General features: G+C 43.5%; 1 protein-coding gene across 2 annotated transcripts in view; it reads right to left on the bottom strand.

The window, feature by feature from the left end:
• Positions 1-21,529, bottom strand: part of smyd3 (SET and MYND domain containing 3) — a 730,951-nt gene that overhangs the window by 707,759 nt on the left and 1,663 nt on the right. The window contains exon 2 of one of the 2 annotated variants that reach the window (XM_048536552.2): positions 14,376-14,729. In XM_048536552.2, coding sequence (XP_048392509.1) covers positions 14,376-14,539 — 164 coding nt within the window. In that variant the 5' untranslated portion in view covers positions 14,540-14,729. Of the gene's footprint in view, positions 1-14,375; positions 14,730-21,529 lie in introns of those variants that run through there. The other variant, XM_059648728.1, reaches the window with a different exon arrangement.

The following is a 21,529-nucleotide window of genomic DNA, read 5'->3' as shown; positions in this document are numbered from 1 at the left end:
GCTGTGGGAACAGAATCCTTGCTCATATTTAAGGCTCAGAAAAATGGATTCTCAGGGAACACGAGTGTTAATGGGAAAGAGGGCAGCAAAGTGGATGTGAGGAGTGTTGGAGCACGCTCAAGGAGCCAAATTATCTACTCCTGTCCCCCTTTCTTATGGTCTTAAAACATATCCGAACAGGTTGCGTAAAATATCAACAAGGAGCCTTGGGTGGCCCTTGGGCCTTTTGGCTCAAATGTAAAAATACCACCACTGCGGCACAAGTCCCAAACCCACCTGTGCAAGAGGCAGGTCTCAACAGGTTGATGAGGAAACACCTACAGCGATAACTTTGCAGATGTTTCTTCTGCTTTGAAAGGCAAATATTACCGGTGGCCGCTGTAAAGATCTACAGCGGAGGCCAGCAAATACACAGGCTTCCAGAGCAACATCTGGCTCTTTAAGGGCTCATTGAAGCCGTTCGTACTTTTTTTTTTGAAAATGTGTTTCAAGTTTGATAACATTGGATATAAAAAAAAAAGATGAATCATCAGTAACCTTTCATTTACACAACTCAGTGGATGTGAAGGATTGCGTTTAGGGGGTGCCTCCACCTCTTGCCGATGGATCTATTTATAAACTCATTCTGAGGCACCCTCGGCCAATGAAAGGCAACGTTTTCTGCCCTTCCCTCTACACCCTTGAACTGAGTGGCTTGATCAGCTATTTTCAAAGGCAGTTAAAAGTCAACCATGTTGCTGCAGATCTGGATAACAAAATGTGGAGCTGGATGAACACAGCAGGCCAAGCAGCATCTCAGGAGCACAAAAGCTGACATTGCGGGCCTAGACCCTTCATCTGATCTGGAGAATCGGCGCGAACAAAGTTTAGAGCTATAAGGGTCTAGGCCGGAAACGTCAGCTTTTGTGCTCCTGAGATGCTGCTTGTCCTGCTGTGTTCATCCAGCTTCACATTTTGTTATCTTGGATTCTCCAGCATCTGCAGTTCCCATTATCTCTGCTGCAGATCTGGAGTTATGTGTAAGTCAGGCCAGGTAAAAATGATCGATTTCCTTCCCTAAGGCATGTGAGTGAGGCAGGTGGATTTGCTTCACAAAAAAAAACAACAATCAGTAATAATTTCATGGCCCCTAGATCATTAACCTGAGCTTCGAGATTAGTAGTCCAGTGATATTTTTATTACAGCACCATCTCACTAAGACACGTCACTCGAGTCAGTCATTCTCGGGTGAAATTAAATGGTTTGTTCCTTTCACCACCTTCATTAACAAGTGTTGGTAAAAATCTTGAAAATACCATAGAAACAGGGCAAATCAAACTTAATACATATTTATGAGCGTTAGTAAAAATGTGTAGCATAGGAATTCATAAACATGGACCCAGCTCATTTTCCACTGTTGGTGGTTTTTGATGGCATTGTGGCTTTTAAGGTATTGTACTGCAATTAGATTGGACAAATGCTCTTGTTCTTGAAAGGGTGTTGAACCTTGACAAAGGTGTTTAAATACTGGAAGAATTTGAGTGCAGATGTGTTATCCCAAACTAAAGGCTGAAATAGTTTGAATTTAGAGATGAATAGCACTCAGTAATACATATAACAAAACCCAAAAGAACTGCAGATGCTGTAAATCAAAGAAAAACAGAAGTTGCCGGAAAAGAGATAGTAGGAATTAGAGATGCTGGAGAATCAGAGCTAACAAGGTGTAGAGCTAGAAGGGTCTGGACCCGAAACGTCAGCCTTCCTGCTCCTCTGATGCTGCTTGGCCTGCAGTGATCGTCCAGCTCTACACCTTGTTATCTCTAGTTGCTGGAAAATCTCAGCAAGTTTGGTAGCACCTGTGAAGACAAATTAAAGTTAACCTTCCTCAGAAGGAATGGTAGCTGGGAAAGAGTCAGTTTATATGCAGAAGATAGGATGGGAAAAGAGTCTCAGGAGTAAAGGATAGGTAGGGATGGAGCCTAGAGTCAGACAGATAACAACAAAGACAAAGGAGTTGATAATGATCGGGCTGGGAGGGTTATTAATGGAGACTGTTAGTGACTAACAATAGGTAGTCTGTAATTGCAGGCTATGTGCTAACAAGGCCTGGTGTGTGGTGGTGGAGGGAGGTGGGGAGGCTCAGGCCCTAAAAATATTGAACTCGACATGTAGTCCAGAGGGCTGTAGGGTCTTCAACTGCTGCATTGCAGCAAGCCAGAGGCAGAGATATTGGAAGGAACAGGATGGTGTGTTAAAGTGGCAGGCAAGTTCAGGGTCATTTTTGTGAGCAGAACGTATACATTCTGAGAAGCAGTCACCCAGTCTACACTTGGATTCCCTAATGTAGAGGGGACCACGTTGTGAGCAGTGAATGCAGTAGGCTAGATTCTGGGAAGTGCAGGTGAAGTGTCGCTTCACCTGGAAGGTACGCTTGGGCCGTTGGATACTGGGGAGGGAGGAGGTAAGTGGGCAGGTGTGACACCTTCGACAATTGCAGGGGTAGGTGCTGCTGGGAGTGAAGGAAGAACGGACCAGGGTGTCCTGGACAGAACAGTCCCTGCAGAAGGCGGACAAGTGAGAGGAAGGGAATGTGTGACCGGTGGTGGTAGCTCGCTCGAGGTGGTGGAAATGGCAGCTGATGATCTTCTGGAGGTGGCTGCTGATGGGATGACCAGTAAGGACAAGGGAAACCTTGTAACTGTGGCAGGATGGAAGAGACAGGGTGAGGCCAGATTGTGAGATCCACACTCTGTCACATGGCGTCACATCCATACTCTTGCCTTCTCTCTTCGTCAGCATTGCTGCATGCTGGCTCAGGGCTACACCACTCCAGTTCCACTACATCCTCCCACTCATTTGCCATGCTAAGAAACATTTTCTTTTCAGGGATCAAGGCCCACAAGATGCAACAATTCAAGAATACCCCTGGCCCTCTGCCATCTTCCTCCCCTTCGTCTGATTCTAACCCCTCCCTGAATCCCAACTCCTGTATTCACCATCCCTCCTAACCTTTCACTCTGATACTGAAGCTGTAGCCCACTGCATCCCCACGTTAATATATTCTGGGCACAACACGACGTGAACTCTTCTTTCGTTGGCTTCACTTCCATATCTATTTCTTTGGACAAGAGTGCTCACCCCGTCTCACAGACTCCTTTGCATGACTCCAACATTCCCCTTCCACTGCCCTTTTACCCTCACTCAATGTGACATTGGTTGCCTCAATTCCTCGGTCCCTCTTAACAAAACCAACCCTACCTCCTCCAAACTGATTGCACGCCACATGCTTAGATCAAACCCATCTCGCACTTCTATCCTCATCCCCTCTCTGCTCACAGCGTGGTCTCCTCTACATTGGGGAAATAAAGCATAGACTGAGTGCTGTCTGAGAGAGGTATCTATGACTTTAGCCCAGCAGCAAGGAACAAGGATATCATTTCAAGTCAGGATGGCGTGTGGCTTGTAACTGTTGTTGCTCCAGTGTATCCCCTGAGTGTGTCATTCTTGTTGGTGGAGGTTGCAGGTTTTTGAAGGTTTGAAAAAGATATTACTGAAGATGATAATAAAATGTGAGGCTGGATGAACACAGCAGGCCAAGCAGCATCTCAGGAGCACAAAAGCTGACGTTTCGGGCCTAGACCCTTCATCAGAGAGGGGGATGGGGGGAGGGAACTGGAATAAATAGGGAGAGAGGGGGAGGCGGACCGAAGATGGAAAGTAAAGAAGATAGGTGGAGAGAGTGTAGGTGGGGAGGTAGGGAGGGGATAGGTCAGTCCAGGGAAGACGGACAGGTCAAGGAGGTGGGATGAGGTTAGTAGGTAGCTGGGGGTGCGGCTTGGGGTGGGAGGAAGGGATGGGTGAGAGGAAGAACCGGTTAGGGAGGCAGAGACAGGTTGGACTGGTTTTGGGATGCAGTGGGTGGGGGGGGGGGGGGGGGGGGGGGGGGGAAGAGCTGGGCTGGTTGTGTGGTGCAGTGGGGGGGGGGGGGGGGGGAAGAGGGGATGAACTGGGCTGGTTTAGGGATGCAGTAGGGGAAGGGGAGATTTTGAAACTGGTGAAGTCCACATTGCAGCCATATGGCTGCAGGGTTCCCAGGCGGAATATGAGTTGCTGTTCCTGCAACCTTCGGGTGGCATCATTGTGGCAGTGCAGGAGGCCCATGATGGACATGTCATCAAGAGAATGGGAGGGGGAGTGGAAATGGTTTGCGACTGGGAGGTGCAGTTGTTTGTTGCGAACTGAGCGGAGGTGTTCTGCAAAGCGGTCCCCAAGCCTCTGCTTGGTTTCCCCAATGTAGAGGAAGCCGCACCGGGTACAGTGGATGCAGTATACCACATTGGCAGATGTGCAGGTGAACCTCTGCTTGATGTGGAATGTCATCTTGGGGCCTGGTATGGGGGTGAGGGAGGAGGTGTGGGGACAAGTGTAGCATTTCCTGCGGTTGCAGGGGAAGGTGCCGGGTGTGGTGGGGCTGGAGGGCAGTGTGGAGCGAACAAGGGAGTCAAGGAGAGAGAGTAGTCTCTCCGGAAAGCAGACAGGGGAGGGGATGGAAAAACGGCTTGGGTGGTGGGGTCGGATTGTAAATGGCGGAAGTGTCGGAGGATAATGCGTTGTATCCGGAGGTTGGTAGGGTGGTGTGTGAGAATGAGGGGGATCCTCTTGGGGCGGTTGTGGCGGGGGCGGGGTGTGAGGGATGTGTCGCGGGAAATGCGGGAGACGCGGTCAAGGGCGTTCTCGATCACCGTGGGGGGAAAGTTGCGGTCCTTAAAGAACTTGGACATCTGGGATGTGCGGGAGTGGAATGTCTTATCGTGGGAGCAGATGCGGCGGAGGCGGAGGAATTGGGAATAGGGGATGGAATTTTTGCAGGAGGGTGGGTGGGAGGAGGTGTATTCTAGGTAGCTGTGGGAGTCGGTGGGCTTGAAATGGACATCAGTTACAAGCTGGTTGCCTGAGATGGAGAGTGAGAGGTACAAGCTGGTCCACTTACTGAAGCAGCCTTGGTGGAGTTACTGCAGTGCTCAGACAGCACTGTGTTTGACCCATGGACACCACGTGAACTGCAGTGGTTCACCACCACCCTTGAGGACAATTATGAATGGGCAATAAATGGTGAGGCCTGCACCCCCCAACAAATTGAGTTTATGAACCTGATTGGCCAACAGAGGGGGCTCTTCACATGTTTGGAAACAGATGGAGATTATAGCAAGCAAGATCTCCAGGTATATGTAGCAGCAAGCTGAAATCATTTTTATTGCTCTACTGTCTCCCCTCATAGCCCTATATTTTGCTTTGCTTCAAGTAATGCCCCACTCACTTTAAAAGCTACTGCACTGTTAGAAGTCTCAACAATCTTCAGAATGGTAGACAGCTGCTGTGACTATGCATTTAAAGTTTGAAAAGATTCACAAGATTGAGGAACACTCTCAAAAAAAAAATTCACAAGAAGGAGAAGGGAACAATAACCATCTACCCTGGACATAATGGTGAAATGCAAGAACAACAGGGAATACAGAAACACCACACTACATGGGCCAGATATTTCATTACACCAACAACTACCCCAACACCCATGGATGGAGCCGCATCAGGACACTATTCAAACGAGCCACAACACACTACAGCAACTGGGAACTGTGCAAAGCAGAACAGGAGCACTTACACACAGCTTTTAAAAAGGAATGGATACCCAAAAAGCACAATCCACTGTTACCGGCAACACAGATCACAGCAAGGCAACACAGTCAGACACTAGTCACCCAACTGCACAAAGATGACTACTCAAACCTCTCATTACTAGGGTAGCCCACAAAACAACCTGCCTACAACAGCTAACGATGAATGTAAGAGATCCCATATCCACAGCCAATAAAACTAATGTAATGTACAAAATACAATGCAAGGACTCGAAGAAACATTGTAGGCCAAACTGAAATAAAGTAAAATCAATAAAAGGATAAACAAACACCAACTAACCAGCAAGAGACAGAACCAATACTCACTGGTCTCAATACACACAGATAAAAGGATGTTAATTCAACCAGGACAACACATCCATAATAGCACAAGCCAAGCAAGCAGAGACATGCCAGGGAATTCTTGGGGGTTCCTGTTGGAATGCCAGGCCTCCGTCAACAAACACATTGATCTGGGACGGATATGCAAACCACTGAAAAACAGAACCAGAACTGATGTCAACCACCCCAGCAAACCGAGACATATAAATAACAAGCAGGACAGAACACCAACGCCTCACCAGAGGCGCACTTACTCTGTTACCCAGCAGGGTGACAAAACATCTGCAATCATACACAGTGGTCTGATAAGCAAGTCTACAACCTCAATACTGTGCATGGATAGTGGAGGAATGAATACTTGATGTGGTGCCAATCAAAATGGGCTTTGTCCTGGATGATGTCAAGCTTACTGAAAGCTGTTAGAGCTGAACCATCCAAGCAAACGGAGAGCATTCCAACATATTCACGACTTGTGCCTTTGCACATGGTTAACAGGCTTTGGGGAGTCAGGTGGTGAGTTACTCGCTGCACAATTCCAAGCCTCTGACCTGCTCTTGTTGATGTAATGCTTACATGGCAAGTCCAATTCAATGTCTGAGTAAAGGTGTCAAATTCACTAGGGCAGAAAACTGGAAATAAAACCTTGCCATTACCAAAGCCATCAAAACTTTTGAAAGAAAGATTTTGAAAGAAATTTGCAAAAATCTCCACAATACCTAAAAACTGGTTCCATAAAAGTTGTTTGCAAAATGTGTTAGGTTGGTTCTTGCTGATCAGAAGGTTTCACTTTGGCCTTCCTTGTTCTGAATGCATCCACTGGTTTGCAAGAGACACACGGAGGCTGGTTCATTTAAAAGGATTGCAGTGGTTTAAGCAGCAGTTCACCACCACCCTTGAGGACAATTAGGATTTTTCTATTTCAAAATAACAACCTGCAGCGTTTACTGAAGGAAATATAAAGCTTGTTTTCTTTGGGGTTAAGGTGGCTTACTGCAGAGAATGGACAGGATCTTTTGTAACTGTTGCGCACTTGGTTTCCTTTCTGGTCTGCCAAAGCTTGTCTGTAACAAATCACAACTCGAGCTGTTTTGGTTACCTGATAAACACACCTATTGGCAGGCAGAGGATACTGACAATTAGTTTTTAGACCAGAGACCATGACCAATCAGCTTCACTTGCAAACAACCTCCTCGGGTCCAGCTCATCTGCATGCTGCTGGAACCGACAGGCACACAACAGAACTCAAAGAGTATTGAATTCCTTCTTTCATTTGAAAACACAGTTCTTTCTCATTTCTATTCACAGTTTTAAAAGCATAAAAAGACAGTCTTTGCAATGGTAACCCACCAGAATAGGATGATGGGGGAATTCAACTTTGGTAATGCCAAAGTTAATTGTCACATTTTCTCTTGTTGGCAGCGGTCATTGCCTAGTGTTTCAGAGGCACAAATATCACTTACTATTCATCATTTATTAGAGGCAATGGCCTAGTGGTATTAATCTCTAGACTGTTCATGTAGAGATCCAGTTAATGTTCTGATGTTTTGACTCCCATCATGGCAGATAGTGGAATCTGAATCCAGTAAAAAGCTGGAATCAAGTGTCTAATGACAATGAAACCATTGTCCATGGTTAGAAAAATCCATCTAGATCACTAACATCCTTTAGCGGGGGAACTGTCATCCTTACCTCGCCTGGTCTACATGTGACTCCAGATCCACAACAATGTGGTTTGCTCTTTGCTGCCCTCTGGATAATTGGGAAGGGCAAAAAATGCTGGCCGAGTCAGCACAACCCTTGTCCCACAAATGAATTAAAATAAATCACAAGTCTGGATATTGTACAGGTCTTACTGAGTGCAGACATTGCAGCTCTTCAAATACTGAAATAGCCAAAAACTGTTGAAAATTGTGCAGTCATCAGCACATATAGCCAACTTCTGACCTAAGATTAAGAGAAGTTAATTGAAGCAGCAGCTGAAAGTGGTGGGGCCCAGGACACCATCTCGAAGAATTGGGGCTCATGTGGTGAGTGGCAGTAACCCTGCCTCTGAGCAGATCCCTCCAGTTCTAGAGGTGTGTTATAACATGTCTGCACATGTTAACAGGAAACATACAAACCTTGAGGAATGGAGATGATCGACACCACCCCCCCCCCCCCGCCAAAACCATCATCTTTTGTGATATACAAGACTCCATTACTGGACAGCCACCCCACCCCCAATTCCCAATGACTCCATTTTGCTCATACTCAGTCAAACGCTCCTTTGCCATGAACAGCCATTATCATTTCCCCTCTTCAGTTCAGCCCCTCCACCTAAGTCCAGATCAAAGTTGCAAATGAGGATATAAAATGCATGAGCTGACAATTATAGATTGGGAACATCACTGAAAGGGTTGTTAGTAGATAGACAATGGCTAATAACTAAGGAACATATGACTGAAGTACGATTATTCATTCCAATCTGATGCAAACATAAGATAGGAAAGTTGGTTCAACAGTGGCTTACCATTGAGGGATTAAGTTCAAAAGCAGGGAGGTTATGTTACAGCTGTATACACTGCTGGTGAGGCCACACCTGGAGTACTACATGCAGTTTTGGTTTTTTTTTAAAACTTGAGAGAGGATGTACTGCATTGGAGAGAGTGTGCAGAGGAGATTCACAAGGTTGATTCTGGAGTTGAGTGTTGGCTTATCAGGGGAGGCTAAATAGGCTGGGATTACATTTATTGGAATTTAGAAAAATGAACAGAGATCTTATAGAAACACAAAATTATGAAGGGAATAGATCAGATAGAAGCAGGGAGGATGCTTCCACTGGCGGGTGAAACTAGAACAAGGATGCATAGTCTCAAAATTACATGGAGCAGGTTTAGGACTGAATTGACGAAGAACTTCTTCACCCAAATGGTTGTGAATCTGTGGAATTCCTTGCCCAGCAAATTAGTTGAGGCGTCCTCATTGAATGTTTTTAAAGCTAAGATAGATTTTTTTTGGATGGTAAACAAATTAAGCATTATAGTGACAGATTGGGTAAGTGGAACTGAGGCCACAAAAAGATCAGCCATGATCTTATTAAATGGTGGAGCAGGCTTGAAGGGCCAGATGCCTGCCTCTGCTTCTGGTGGTTATGTTTTTACACAAGAAATTGGATTTAATGGTACATGCAACGGGAGACAAATTGCCTGAAAAATAAAAAAAAAGCACACTTGAGGATCAGGGATATATTGCAAGGAACATAAACAAGCAATGTAAAAACTTCTGTAAACACAAGAAGATTAGTGACGACAAAATGTAAGCCCCTTACAGTCAGAACACTGGGAAATTATAATGTGCCTCAAGGAAATAGAAGGAGGGCTAAATACATACTTGGGTTCTGTCTTGTCAAAAGAGTTCACAAAATAACTTCCCAGAAATATTTAGGAAACAAGGGTTAAGAGACAGGACAAAATTGAAAGAAGTCAATATTAGTAACAACATGATGCTGGGGAGATTAAAGGGGTTAAAAGGTGGACAAAATACCAGGATTTTAAAAACAGAAAGAAAAAAAAAAAAAAAAGAGTTTTATTCAAGAAGACTGATATATTGGGAAGTGTGAAATGTGTAAACCCAAATGCCCTGGTACTTCAATCAACTAAAGTAGACAGACAGGTGCAACAAGCAATTACAGGGGCAAATTATATTTTAACCTTCATTGCAAAAAGGATTGGAGTTCAAAAGCAGGGATATCTTATTGCAGTTATACAGGATCTTGGTGAGACTGAATCTGGAGTATTGTGAGCAAAGAATGCGTTTCCCCTGAAAAGTCCAGAACCAGCACTCACTGTCTCAGGATATAGGGTAGGCCATATAGGAGCAGGATAAGAAAACATTTCTTCCCACAGACAGTGATAAACTTGAGGAATTCTCTACAAGAGACTGTGAAGGTCAGGTTTAAAAAACAAAAAATGTTGTTATTTTAATTTTAAAGGCGTGAAGGGTGATGGAGAGAATGCTAAAATGCAGTGGTAAGATCAAGGACCAGCCATGATCATATTGAATGACAGAGCAGGCTCAAAAGGGCCAAACAGCCTACTCTTGCTCCTCATTCCTACACTTCTTTTACCTACTGTTTCCACTGTTTAGCATGCTGGTAGTCTTCTCTTTAAGCTTAACAGGGTTTATGCCCCTGGCTCAAATGGTAAAGTGGGACATATGCCAAGCCTTGAGGTTATAGGTAGATGTGTAAGATAACTTTGCTGCTGTTGATGGCCTCCAGTGCTCCATGGATGCCCAGTTGAGTTGCTCAATCTGTTGGAAATCTATCACATACAGCATAGTGACAGTGTCACAAACAAGGTAAAAGATAATCCCAACATGATATTCCTTATCTTTACGAGAACTATGCAGTGATGACTCTGACCAATACTGTCATGGACAGACTCAACTGTGACAGTGAGGTCAGTTAGGTTTATTCCCCACTTACTGGTTCCTACTCAAACTGCCACAGACCCACCACATCAGTTGTCTTTTAGGACATGGTCAGCTTGATTATTAACAACGCTATAGCGACTGAAGTCCTCAACACAGACTATACACAATGGTCAGAGGCTGTGTTACGCCTCCAGGGCAACTCCCTACCAAAATGTATTTTACTACACTGCCACTTCTGGATCTGTCTTGCTGGTAGGAACAATGGCGGCAACTGAAATATTGTGAAGTACAATTCCGTGTGTGACTACATAAGATGAAATGAAACTATGTTTTTGATATTGCAGACTGAAATGAGAAAGGAACCATTTTAAACAAAGATCGCTGGAGGCTTGCTACATGTCTTGAAGACACGTCACCTAACACACATTGCAGTGTTTGCACAGCTGCTGGTTCCAGTAGGGGTTAACATGTGGTCACAGACAAGCAGTTGTGTGCACATAGAGCTTAATGTATTGGTCTATGGATTCGTGAATAGTCAATGACAAAAGCCTTCTACCTGCCAACAGGTAGCTGAGTAGCTTGGGGCTGTGAACGAGATACACCGAGAAGCCTTCAGATTTCCCACCAGCTCCGGATCTCAAAAATCGCTCTCTCCACGCAGTAAGAGCCACTTTAAGCCTCAAGAAAACCAATTTATTTTCCCTCCAACAGTTGCCGTGACTTAAGTAAAAATTCATAAACTTTAAGACGTGAACCAACCAGCCCGTGCCTTTGAAAACCAGTAAGAGCATCTGAAGGAAGACCAAAAATGAAGGGAAATCTTACTGAACCAATAAAATTCTACCAGATTAGACAGGATGAATGTAAGAAGGACGTCCCCATTTAGAACCGAGATGAGAAGAAATTACTTCACAGTGCTGAGCTTGCAGAATTCTCTGCCCCAGAAAACATTGAATGTTTTCAAGAAGGAGCTAGCTACCGTTCTTAAAAGATGAAGGGATTAAGGGGCATGGAGAGAAAGCAGAAACTGGGCACTGAGGTGGATGATTAGCTATGATCACATTAGGCTGACTGGCCGATTCAGGTTGTATTTTCTATGTTTGAATGAAGTAGCAGTCTGATCAGTACAAGAGCCATCTCAGCAGATCCCCACGAATGGAGACCACTGAGTTACCTTCCTGGTTTCCCTCTAACCATAATAGTTTTTTTTTAAAAAAATCCTCTTGTCTATGTTTGTCTGTATGAATACTTGTAAGGGGAAAGTTCAAAGGGATTAGAGATTTAATTAGTCAAATTCTTGGTCAACAGTTCTTAATTGTTCACCTAGAGCTAGCATCCAATTATTTGTGGTTAGTAGTCACTTCTAAGAACAGAATCCTGCTCCATTCTTTCTATCATCCTGAAAAATCAGGTACATTGAGGAATTTTGTGTAATAAATCTTTAACTTCTGTGATGACTCAGGGAATAGTGTGGCTGGATTTCTAGCCATTGCCACAGTGAGGCAAACCACACTGCTCCTTGACGATTCCGAGTGCCATAGTTTTGCCCGGGTTTCTTTTAGAGCGGTGGGGGGGGGGGAGGAGAAGAGAGAGAGAGAGAGAGAGAGAGAGAGAGAGAGACACACACCCCTTCGGTTTCTGTTTTACAAAGTTGGATCAAAAGCAGCAGTCTGAGCGGGTGTGATCAAACACTCAGATCCCGGACTTCGGTTCGCTTTTGATAGTTGTTGCTGGACTCTCAATAGGGTTGGAAGGCAGTGAATCTCTCTCGGCTGCTACACTGTCCCTCTCAATTGTCTTTTGCTGCTTTTTCCTCCTGGATGAGAGAGAACTGTATGTCAGATGATCTGTTTTCTGCAGTTGCCTTTTTACCAACGGTGCTGTTGTGGGATATTACTATGTTGGAACAGTCAATTACCAATAGTTACTGCATCTCTTAAGCTTCCCAATAGAGAGTTAAACTATTCCAAGTTCTTCTTTCTTTTGTTGTATTTTAAACTGTCATCTTTGACTTTAAAATTATGTTGTTTTACAAACTAGCTTGACTAATCAAATTGCATTTGGAACACAGCACCTGACATTTACCTTTAAAATCAGAAGTTAGGGTTTAGGCTACCTTCTTATTATATTTTGAAGGGGTCTGATCTGGGCCATGAGACAATCGCCCAGTTTTTTTCCACTAATCCCCAGATATTACTAAGAGGACTCTGCAGGAACAGGTTTGCCATGGCTGTTTCTGGTGCTTAGATCAATGTCATATGGTCCAACTGCTTTTATTTTCCTTTTTGTAGCAGCTTGGTACAATCAAACAGCTTGCTGGGCCATTTCAGGTGACAGCCAAGAGCAAACCATTTTTTGCTGCATCACTAATGAAAAAAAAATTGTATCAATTATTGCAAGACCCATTGTCATCCAGAAATTAAATCTGCCACCCTCAATCTTGCCTGCACTGGACTCCAGATCCACAGCAATGCAGCTGACTCTAAACCACACCCAGTTGTACATAAGTTGACTTCTTGCACCTGATCTGATCCAAGACAGAGATAATGGGAACTGCACATCTTGTTTCCCTGTTCCTCTGATGCTGCCTAGCCTGCTGTTTCCCCCATCCCCACATTGTGTTAAGTTCCTTAGTGCTTGGGGTTCCCCCCCCACCACCCCGTGTGTTGATTTAATTTAACTGCCCTGTTTTAGTCAACCTTCATACTCATTAAGATTCTTAAGCATCTCCATGTGGTAGAAATCTGACAACATTTTGCATATTTAAACACCTACTATGATTGACAGTTGGACCCAATTGCTGTTTCACTAGGTCTAAGAGTAGTTTATCTATTCTGTGATAAAGTGTGGAGCTGGATGAACACAGCAGGCCAAGCAGCATCTCGGGAGCACAAAAGCTGACGTTTCGGGCCTAGACCCTTTAGAGAGGCTGAAGGGTCTAGGCCCGAAACGTCAGCTTTTGTGCTCCCGAGATGCTGCTTGGCCTGCTGTGTTCATCCAGTTTCACACTTTGTTATCTGGTATTCTCCAGCATCTGCAGTTCCCATTATCTCCTATCTTTTAATCGACTCTGTGCCGGTTTTAATCCCAACGCAATTCTAGTCACATCACAGTTAGCATGTCCAACGTCATTGTGCTTTCATTCCAGCTTTTTAAGAAAGCAAGGGTGTTAGGAGAATTTCACCTTCCCTCAAACAGCAAGTAACTGGAGCATGGAATGCGCTACTTGGAAATAGTTTGGTGAAGATATGCTCAATTGAGTATTGGAGGGGGTACCGGATTGTTTTTGAATAGTAATCGTGGGCAGGGATATGGGGAAAAAGACGAGACTGATTAAATAAAATCCAATGCAGGCACGATGGGCCAAATAGCCTCCTTCTGCACTGTAATGATTCTGTGAACTGACTAATGGGAACCGGCACCGAGGCCTCATAATAGCTCAGAAATTAGCTCTTCCGATTCCAGTCCCAGCTGAGGCTTCGAAGTTGCTGTCAAGCATATTTGCTTCCCTCGACACATAGTGAAGTTAATTCAGGCATGGTGTGTACTAAACGCGATTCCGTATCTGGTTATCGCTACTTGTGCACGCGTGCGAGCTTGCTCTGCTCAATTCCGCCGGTCATATATCCTGCACTACAACAGCAACTACTTTTGAAGAGTACTTCCTCGGCTGTAAAGTGCCTTGAGACTTCCTGCGGTCGCTATAATTTTTTTTCCCCCCCCCAAACTTGAGCGTACAATACGAGAAGAACGAGGCAAGGCTCATCTTACAATTTGCAGGAAAAAATATCCGTAACTCTCGTATACAAGAGAGAGAAAAAAATTCACACAAGAACTTGTTTTTAAAAAGTCAGCAATACAGACAACAAATGCGGGATGTTTCGTACCGTGACGGTTTATATTACTTGATTTTTGTGACAAAACATGACCATCAGTATGCAACATGCAGTACGACATCAATGGTACCTCGAAAGGCAGTATTCACAGACGGAGCCCATGGCTTTCTTGGAGGGGATGTAAGCGTAGGGCGAAGCGGAGTACAGGAACTGCCCTGGGACGATCGCTCTGGTCGCCTTCAGTCCTTCTCCCCGATGCCCACAGCAGCTTCTCTGGAAATAGCGCGCCATCATGCCCCGTAACAGCTGATTTGGAATCCGGAGACAGGCGCGTTCTTAACGTCAAGGCGTCCTTCACCCCGCCCCCGACGTCGTACGTCTGACACCTGCAAAGGAATCCTCGCTGTCACGTGAGATGGGATTGTATTTGTTACCTTTTCTTGAGTTTCGAAGGATGTGCACAGGTTTGTTGTTGCAGAGCCATCTAACAAAGAATCCCTTGATTAGTGTTAAGTTCCCTTGAAGAGCACAAAAGAATAAAACTGGAAAAAAGTTCGTAAATCAGGGATGAGCCACAAGTTGCTGGAGTCGAAAACAGAAATTGTTGGAAATTCTCAGCAGGTCGGGCAGCATCTTGGAGAGAAATCAGTGTTAACGTTTTTGATCCAGTGACCGAGTCACTGGACGTGAAATATTTGCCTTGCCTTCTGTTCACAGACACTGCTGGTTCTTCTGAGTTTCTCCAGCAACTTTTTTTGTTTCTTTTGTTTTGTATGATTATATGACAAGTACTCGTCTTGCCAGAGACCCTTGCATTCCATACACATTTTGAAAAGATGGGCTTTAGGCCTTGAAGTGCCTTCTGGTGACACAACATGGACCAAAATGAACACTGCATGATTCTTCTCCAGGACTAAATGGGGTGCACAAGACCAGAGAATGGAACGTGACAGACGAAGCCATAACAACCTGGACACTTGTAAAGAGCTCTGTTGACCAGGTGAAGGTGAACCATGAAAAGAGTTTCTTGACTTGCCCAACCTTCTCTGCATCTCATCTTGGTGTTACAGTTGTGCATTCTTGATTCCTGATTAGTTATGGACAGATCTGCATAGAGAACTAAAGAATCCCTATGATGCAGAAAGAGACCATTTGGTCCATCATGCCTGTTCCTGTTCTATAAACTACTGCCAATCCTCTCCCTATCCCCCACATCCCTGCGTTTCTATTCAAGTAATCATACAATTCCCTTTTGAATGTCTCAACTGAACCTGCCTCCAGCACCTATCCAGGCAGTGCATTCCATACGCTAACTACTCTTTATATGAAAAAAAATCTTTCTTCCATCACCCTTGCTTTGTTTGCACAGTACTTTAAAGGTATTCCTTCTTCCACTCTCTTTTCTTTTGAATGGCAACAGCATCGCTCTGTCCATACTATTCAGTCTGCACATGATTTTGAAAACCTTGACCAAATCTCCTCTCATCCTTCTCCTGTCCAAGGAAAACAGTCCCAGCTTCTTCAATATGTCCTCATAACTGAGGTTTCTTATTCTTGGAAACATTCTTGTAAGTTGTTTCTGCACTGTCTCCAATGCATTCTCTTCTTTTCAATAATTTGGCACCCTGAGTGGACACAAAAGTTTAGGTCCAACAAGTGTCTTGTATAAGTTCAAGATCACCTCCCTGCTCTTCTACTATGTCTGTGCTAATAAAGCCAAGAATACTGTATGCTTTATTAACTGCTGTCCCCATCCGTCCTGCCACCTTCAATGATCTATACACACACACACCCAAGTTTATCTGATCCTGAAACTTCTTTAGAATTGTACCCCCATTTAATATTTTCTTTTAATATTCATCCAAGGGGCATCCCCTCACATGTCTCTGCATTGAACCACATCTGCCTACTCCATCACCTTGTCAATGTTCTTTCAGTGTTCCACATTGACAACCTCACAGTCTGCAATCCAAGCTTAGTGCCATCTACAAACTTTGAAATTGTCCCCTCACATCAAGTTCCATATCATTATGTATAACAGGAAAAGCAAGGGTCCCAATACTGACTCCTGGGGAATTTTATTACAACCTTTCCTCCATTTTTTGATTGGTTATTCTGCTCAATTCATCCCATACAAATGTTCACATTTCACTCAAAACTCCACCATCCTACTTCAACAGAACATAACAGCATACTATTTTCTTATGTTCTCACTCATGTTTAATCCAGTTTCCCTTAAATGCATTCTAATCATCTCAACTACTCTATTGTAACAAGTTGCATATCCTAACTACTCTGTGACAAAATTCCTCCTGAATTCTTTACGGATTTAGAACATAGAAAAGTACAGCACAGTACAGGCCCTTCGGCCCACGATGTTGAGCCATGAACTAATCCTAATCCAAAAATAAAATAACCATAACCTACATTCCCCTCAATTCACTGCTGTCCATGTGCATGTCCAGCAGTCACTTAAATGTCACTAATGAGTCCGCTTCCACGACTACCACTGGCAAACTATTCCATGCGCTCACAACTCTCTGGGTGAAGAACCTCCCTCTGACGTCTCCTCTATACCTTCCTCCTAACACCTTAAAACTATGACCCCTTGTAGCAGTGAATCCTGCCCTGGGGAAAAGTCTCTGGCTATCGACTCCAGTCATGCCTCTCATTACCTTGTACACTTCGATCAGGTCACCTCTCTTCCTCCTTCTCTCCAGAGAGAAAAGTCTGAGCTCAGTCAACCTCTCCTCGTAAGACAAGCCCTCCAGTCCCTTTGCACCCACAGCCTCCACATCTTTCCTATAATAGGGCGACCAGAACTGGACACAATATTCCAAATGTGGTCTCACCAGGGTTTTGTAGAGCTGCAACATAACCTCGCGGCTCTTAAACACGATCCCCCTGTTAATGAAAGCCAAAACACCATATGTTTTCTTAACAACCTTATCCACTTGGGTGGCAACTTTGAGGGAGCTATGCACTTGAACACCAAGATCCCGCTGTTCCTCCACACTGCCAAGAATCCTGCCTTTAATCCTATATTCAGCATTTGAGTTCGACCTTCCAAAATGCATCACCTTGCATTTATCCAGGTTGAAGTCCATCTGCCATTTCTCAGCCCAGCTCTGCATATAACAGGAAAAGCAAGGGTCCCATAACTGACTCCTGGGGAATTTTATTACAACTTTTAATTTTTTTCATATATTTATGGTTCCTAACTTTGCAACATTCAATTAAAACATCTATTTCCTAGTGTTCTGCTCTAAGATTTTTCTTAAAGATGTCCTACAGTCATAAAGCTGTACAGCATGAGGACAGACCCTTTACTCCAACTCATCCATGCTGACCAGGTATCCCAAACTGAATAAGTCCCATTTATTTGTGTTTGGTTCATATCTCTCTCAACCTTTCTCATTCATGTACCCATTGTAACTGTACCTGCATCTACCACTTCTTCTGGCAAAGATGGAGGAGTACTGATTCAGCAGCAGCTGAAGATAAAGGTGCAGTCAAGTGAAATAAGCAGATTCCCTTTTCCGTGTTTGACCTGAGACCATGGGATTTCATGGGTGTCTAGACACAATGTTAGGGGATTTTCATCTTGGATTCATCAGGACACTTTTCAAGTGTACCAATTCAAGGGAGAAAACCAAAATTTATTCTGTAGGAGAGGAGAGTGCTGTCAAGTTCGTTGAAAGTAGGCACTGACTGATAGAGGCTTCACCATGGAAAATGTACTAGCTAGATAATGACTGACTACCAACCACCTGAATGGAAAATTTGTTGATTTCAAATCATACAAATATATTTTTAATGCCTATGTATTTATTAATGTGATATGCTCAACACTTTCATGTTTTACACTACAGTCTTTGCAATGTGAGTTGGTGTAGAATTTGATTCTTTTGAAGCCATGACTAGAAACTGCTTTGCGTGAAAACCAGTTCCACAGAAGACAACAGCAACAAACTTGATTGGTATTTCAGTGCTGATTATATTTTACTTGTAAAGTCACAAAACAAATTCCCTGGTAACGTTCAGATAGATTGTCAGCTTCTTACACTTCTTTGCCCAAACTCTCTTGGTGAGGCACAATTTTGCAACTTAATCCATACAGCCATTTTCATGTGTCAGTTGTCTATGTAACAGGTTCATAATACCCGATCCACATGCTGAATTAGGCCCACTTTATGGTGCTAAACAGTTCTTCAATTCAATTGTGCATTGAAAAAGAACATTGCCCTCCAGCGAATGAGAAATTTCAAACAAGTAACACCACCAGCTTTCAGTGGAAACATATGTGCCTCCAGCTCCAGCAGCATTTTTGTGTCTCTCTCACGGGGATCTGTTTGAAGAATCCACAGTATTTCAGATTTCAATCTTGTCGTCATTGTTTAATCAGATCCCCAACTAATAGGGCTTGATACACTCGTAAATGTGCTCTAATAGTTGTAAAGATTTACACAGGACTCATTACTCTGTCCTACAATGCAAGACAGCAGCCCATGTTTCAATATCACAAGCAAAGTTATCGAAGTGTAATGATCACTTGTTCAAAATATAGAAAATCATATTTTACAAAATGCTGAGATACAATTAAAAGAAAAGCAAGAATGGGATTCACTTTGTGTGTAAATTGGTCGTTGTTATACACTGTACACATACATCAATCAACCAGTACATCTTTCATAACAGTCTTGTACTGTGTTATTGCAAATGCTACAGCAAAGTTTATCTTAGATTTTATAGTTAAGGTTTACTTGCAGGACTGGTGTGTGTTTGTTGGTTGTGTTAAAAAAAATTACCCATTTGAGGTCTGTTCAAAAGTGAAATCACTCAGGATTATAGACATTTTATACACCCCCATAAGACAGAAGTAGACTTGTTGATTTTAGGGGTTCATGATCAGAGTTACTTAATAGAGGCAATTGATGATTTATAGCAATTTTCTGGTAGTTTATTGAGAAACAGCAGTTTAGAAATGGTCCATTAGTTAATTAGGCAGGGGAAAGAAATATACAACCTATGACAAATGAGAAGGCTGATCCTATAACCATTCTACAGAATGGAGTAGAATAGCAATGCAACCATGTCCCAGTGGTTCTATGCCCTTTTGTGGTGGAGTCTGGTACTCTTTGGTGGTCTGGGTACCAACAGTCTTTGTTCTTCCCTGATGAAGGGGACCCCTGGCTTTCCCCCAAGCAGATAGAGTGACTCATTTTATAGTGTTTCAGCAGCCCCTTTCCTTCTGGGTGGAACTGGTCATGGCAGGTGCTGTTAAAGAATCTTACGCAAATCTCTGTAGTGCTTCTTTGGAGATAGGATACACTGCTGATACTGAGCACTGGCGGTAGATGTTTATGGATGTGGTGCCAATCAAGTGGGCTGCTTTGTCCTGGATGATTTCAAGCTTCTCAAAGTGCTGATGGAGCTACACTCCAAGTGGGGAATATTCCACCACACTCTTTTTAGGCAATAAGGCCTGGACTCTCACGATCCTGTAAATGAAAAAGCTTTTCCACGACTCCCTTCTCAGCCTTTTATTGTTTAACTTAAATCTATGACCCCTGGTTATTTGCTTGGTTATTCTTTTAATAGAAAAAAGTGCCTTCAGATCCACCCTATCCCCTCATAAACTCATATACCTCTATCAGGTCTCCTTTCAACCTTCACGGCTTCAAGGAAATCAAACCCTGCGCATTCACCTTTGCCCAAATCTTATAACTTCGACCCTCCAGCCTGACCAGGATCCTGGAAAATCTCCTCTGCCCCCTCTATCATGTAATCACACCTTTCCGATAATTCAGTGACCGGAACTGCTCACAGTACTTGAGTTATTAACGGACTTTCAGAAGTGTTTGACAAGTGCAGGGCTGCACATAGATGTAGATAGTATGGTCTGTTTGGCAGAAAAGTGGAAAATAAAACACTGAAGTGTGAGGTAATGTATTTTATAACGTAATGCACCAAGACAATCAAATATGCAAAACTTAATAGTGGAAAGAAACAAAAGGAATTTGGAATTTTGTAATTACTCACTTAAGGTTGTAGTTACAGTCCTAAAACTGCATTTTTAATGAAGCAATGATAAATGGATCAGATTTTCTGTTATAAACATAATATCTATCAGTGGGTTTTGTAAGACTTTGCTCATCAGGAAATAAAATTAAAATGTTTTACACTCTGAATTTAAAGGCTGTAAATTTCAATATTTGTAAATTAAATCATTTAAAGTATGTGTAATTAAAATATGCTAGCTCTGTCTAAATATCTTTCACTCACTGCTTCTCCTGTTCCCACACCTCCCTTCCACCCTCCAGCTCATTGACCATCCAACTCCCCAGATCTCTTCCAATCTGGCCCTCCCACTCACTACATTTGCCTCTGCCACTGTCTAACACTTCAGCTTCCCAACAGACAACCATATGTATATGTGAATATACAGATTCAGATCAAGGGTAGGTGAGTGAGCCCCTCAAGTCTGGTCTGCTATTCAACAAGATCTTGGCTGATCCAATTGTAATCTGACATCCACACTTTCATCTACGCCTGATAATCTTTCAACTCCTTGTTTACCAAGATTATATCATCCTCTGCCTTAAAATATTCAACAGGTCTGCTTCTACCAGGATCAAAGTTCCAGAGACTCATGATCGTTTGAGAGAAAAGAATTCACCTAATCACTGTTTTAAATGGGTGACCCAGATTTTTAAACCTGCACACCTCATTCTTATTTTTTTCTCTCCCATAAGAGGAAACATCTCTTGCATATCCATCCTGTCGAGATCCCTCAAGATCTCTTGTTTCAATCAAGTTGCCTTACTCTTTTAAATTCCAGCAGACACAAAACTAGTCTGCCCAAACTTTCCTCATGGTACATAAGACCATAAGACCATAAGACATAGGAGTGGAAGCGAGGCCATTCAGCCCATCAAGTCCACGCCACCATTTAAATCATGGCTGATGGGCATTTCAACTCCACTTCCCTGCACTCTCGCCGTAGCCCTCAATTCCTTCTGAGATCAAGAATTTGTCGATCTCTGCCTTGAAGGCATCCAACGTCCCAGCCTCCACTGCACTCTGTGGCAATGAATTCCACAAGCCCACCATTCTCTGGCTGAAGAAATGTCGACTTATTTCAGTTTTAAATTTACCCCCTCTAACTTTAAGGCTGTACCCACGGGTCCGAGTCTCCCCACCTAACGTAAACAACTTCCTAGCGTCCACCCCTTCTAAACCATGCATTATCTTGTAAGTTTCTATTTGATCTCCCCTCAACCT

This window comes from Stegostoma tigrinum, chromosome 9 (genome assembly GCF_030684315.1).
Source record: "Stegostoma tigrinum isolate sSteTig4 chromosome 9, sSteTig4.hap1, whole genome shotgun sequence".
In the NCBI taxonomy this organism is placed as follows: domain Eukaryota; kingdom Metazoa; phylum Chordata; class Chondrichthyes; order Orectolobiformes; family Stegostomatidae; genus Stegostoma; species Stegostoma tigrinum.
The sequence above is the reverse complement of the archived record's forward strand: the minus strand, read 5'-3'. Positions and strand labels throughout refer to the sequence as shown.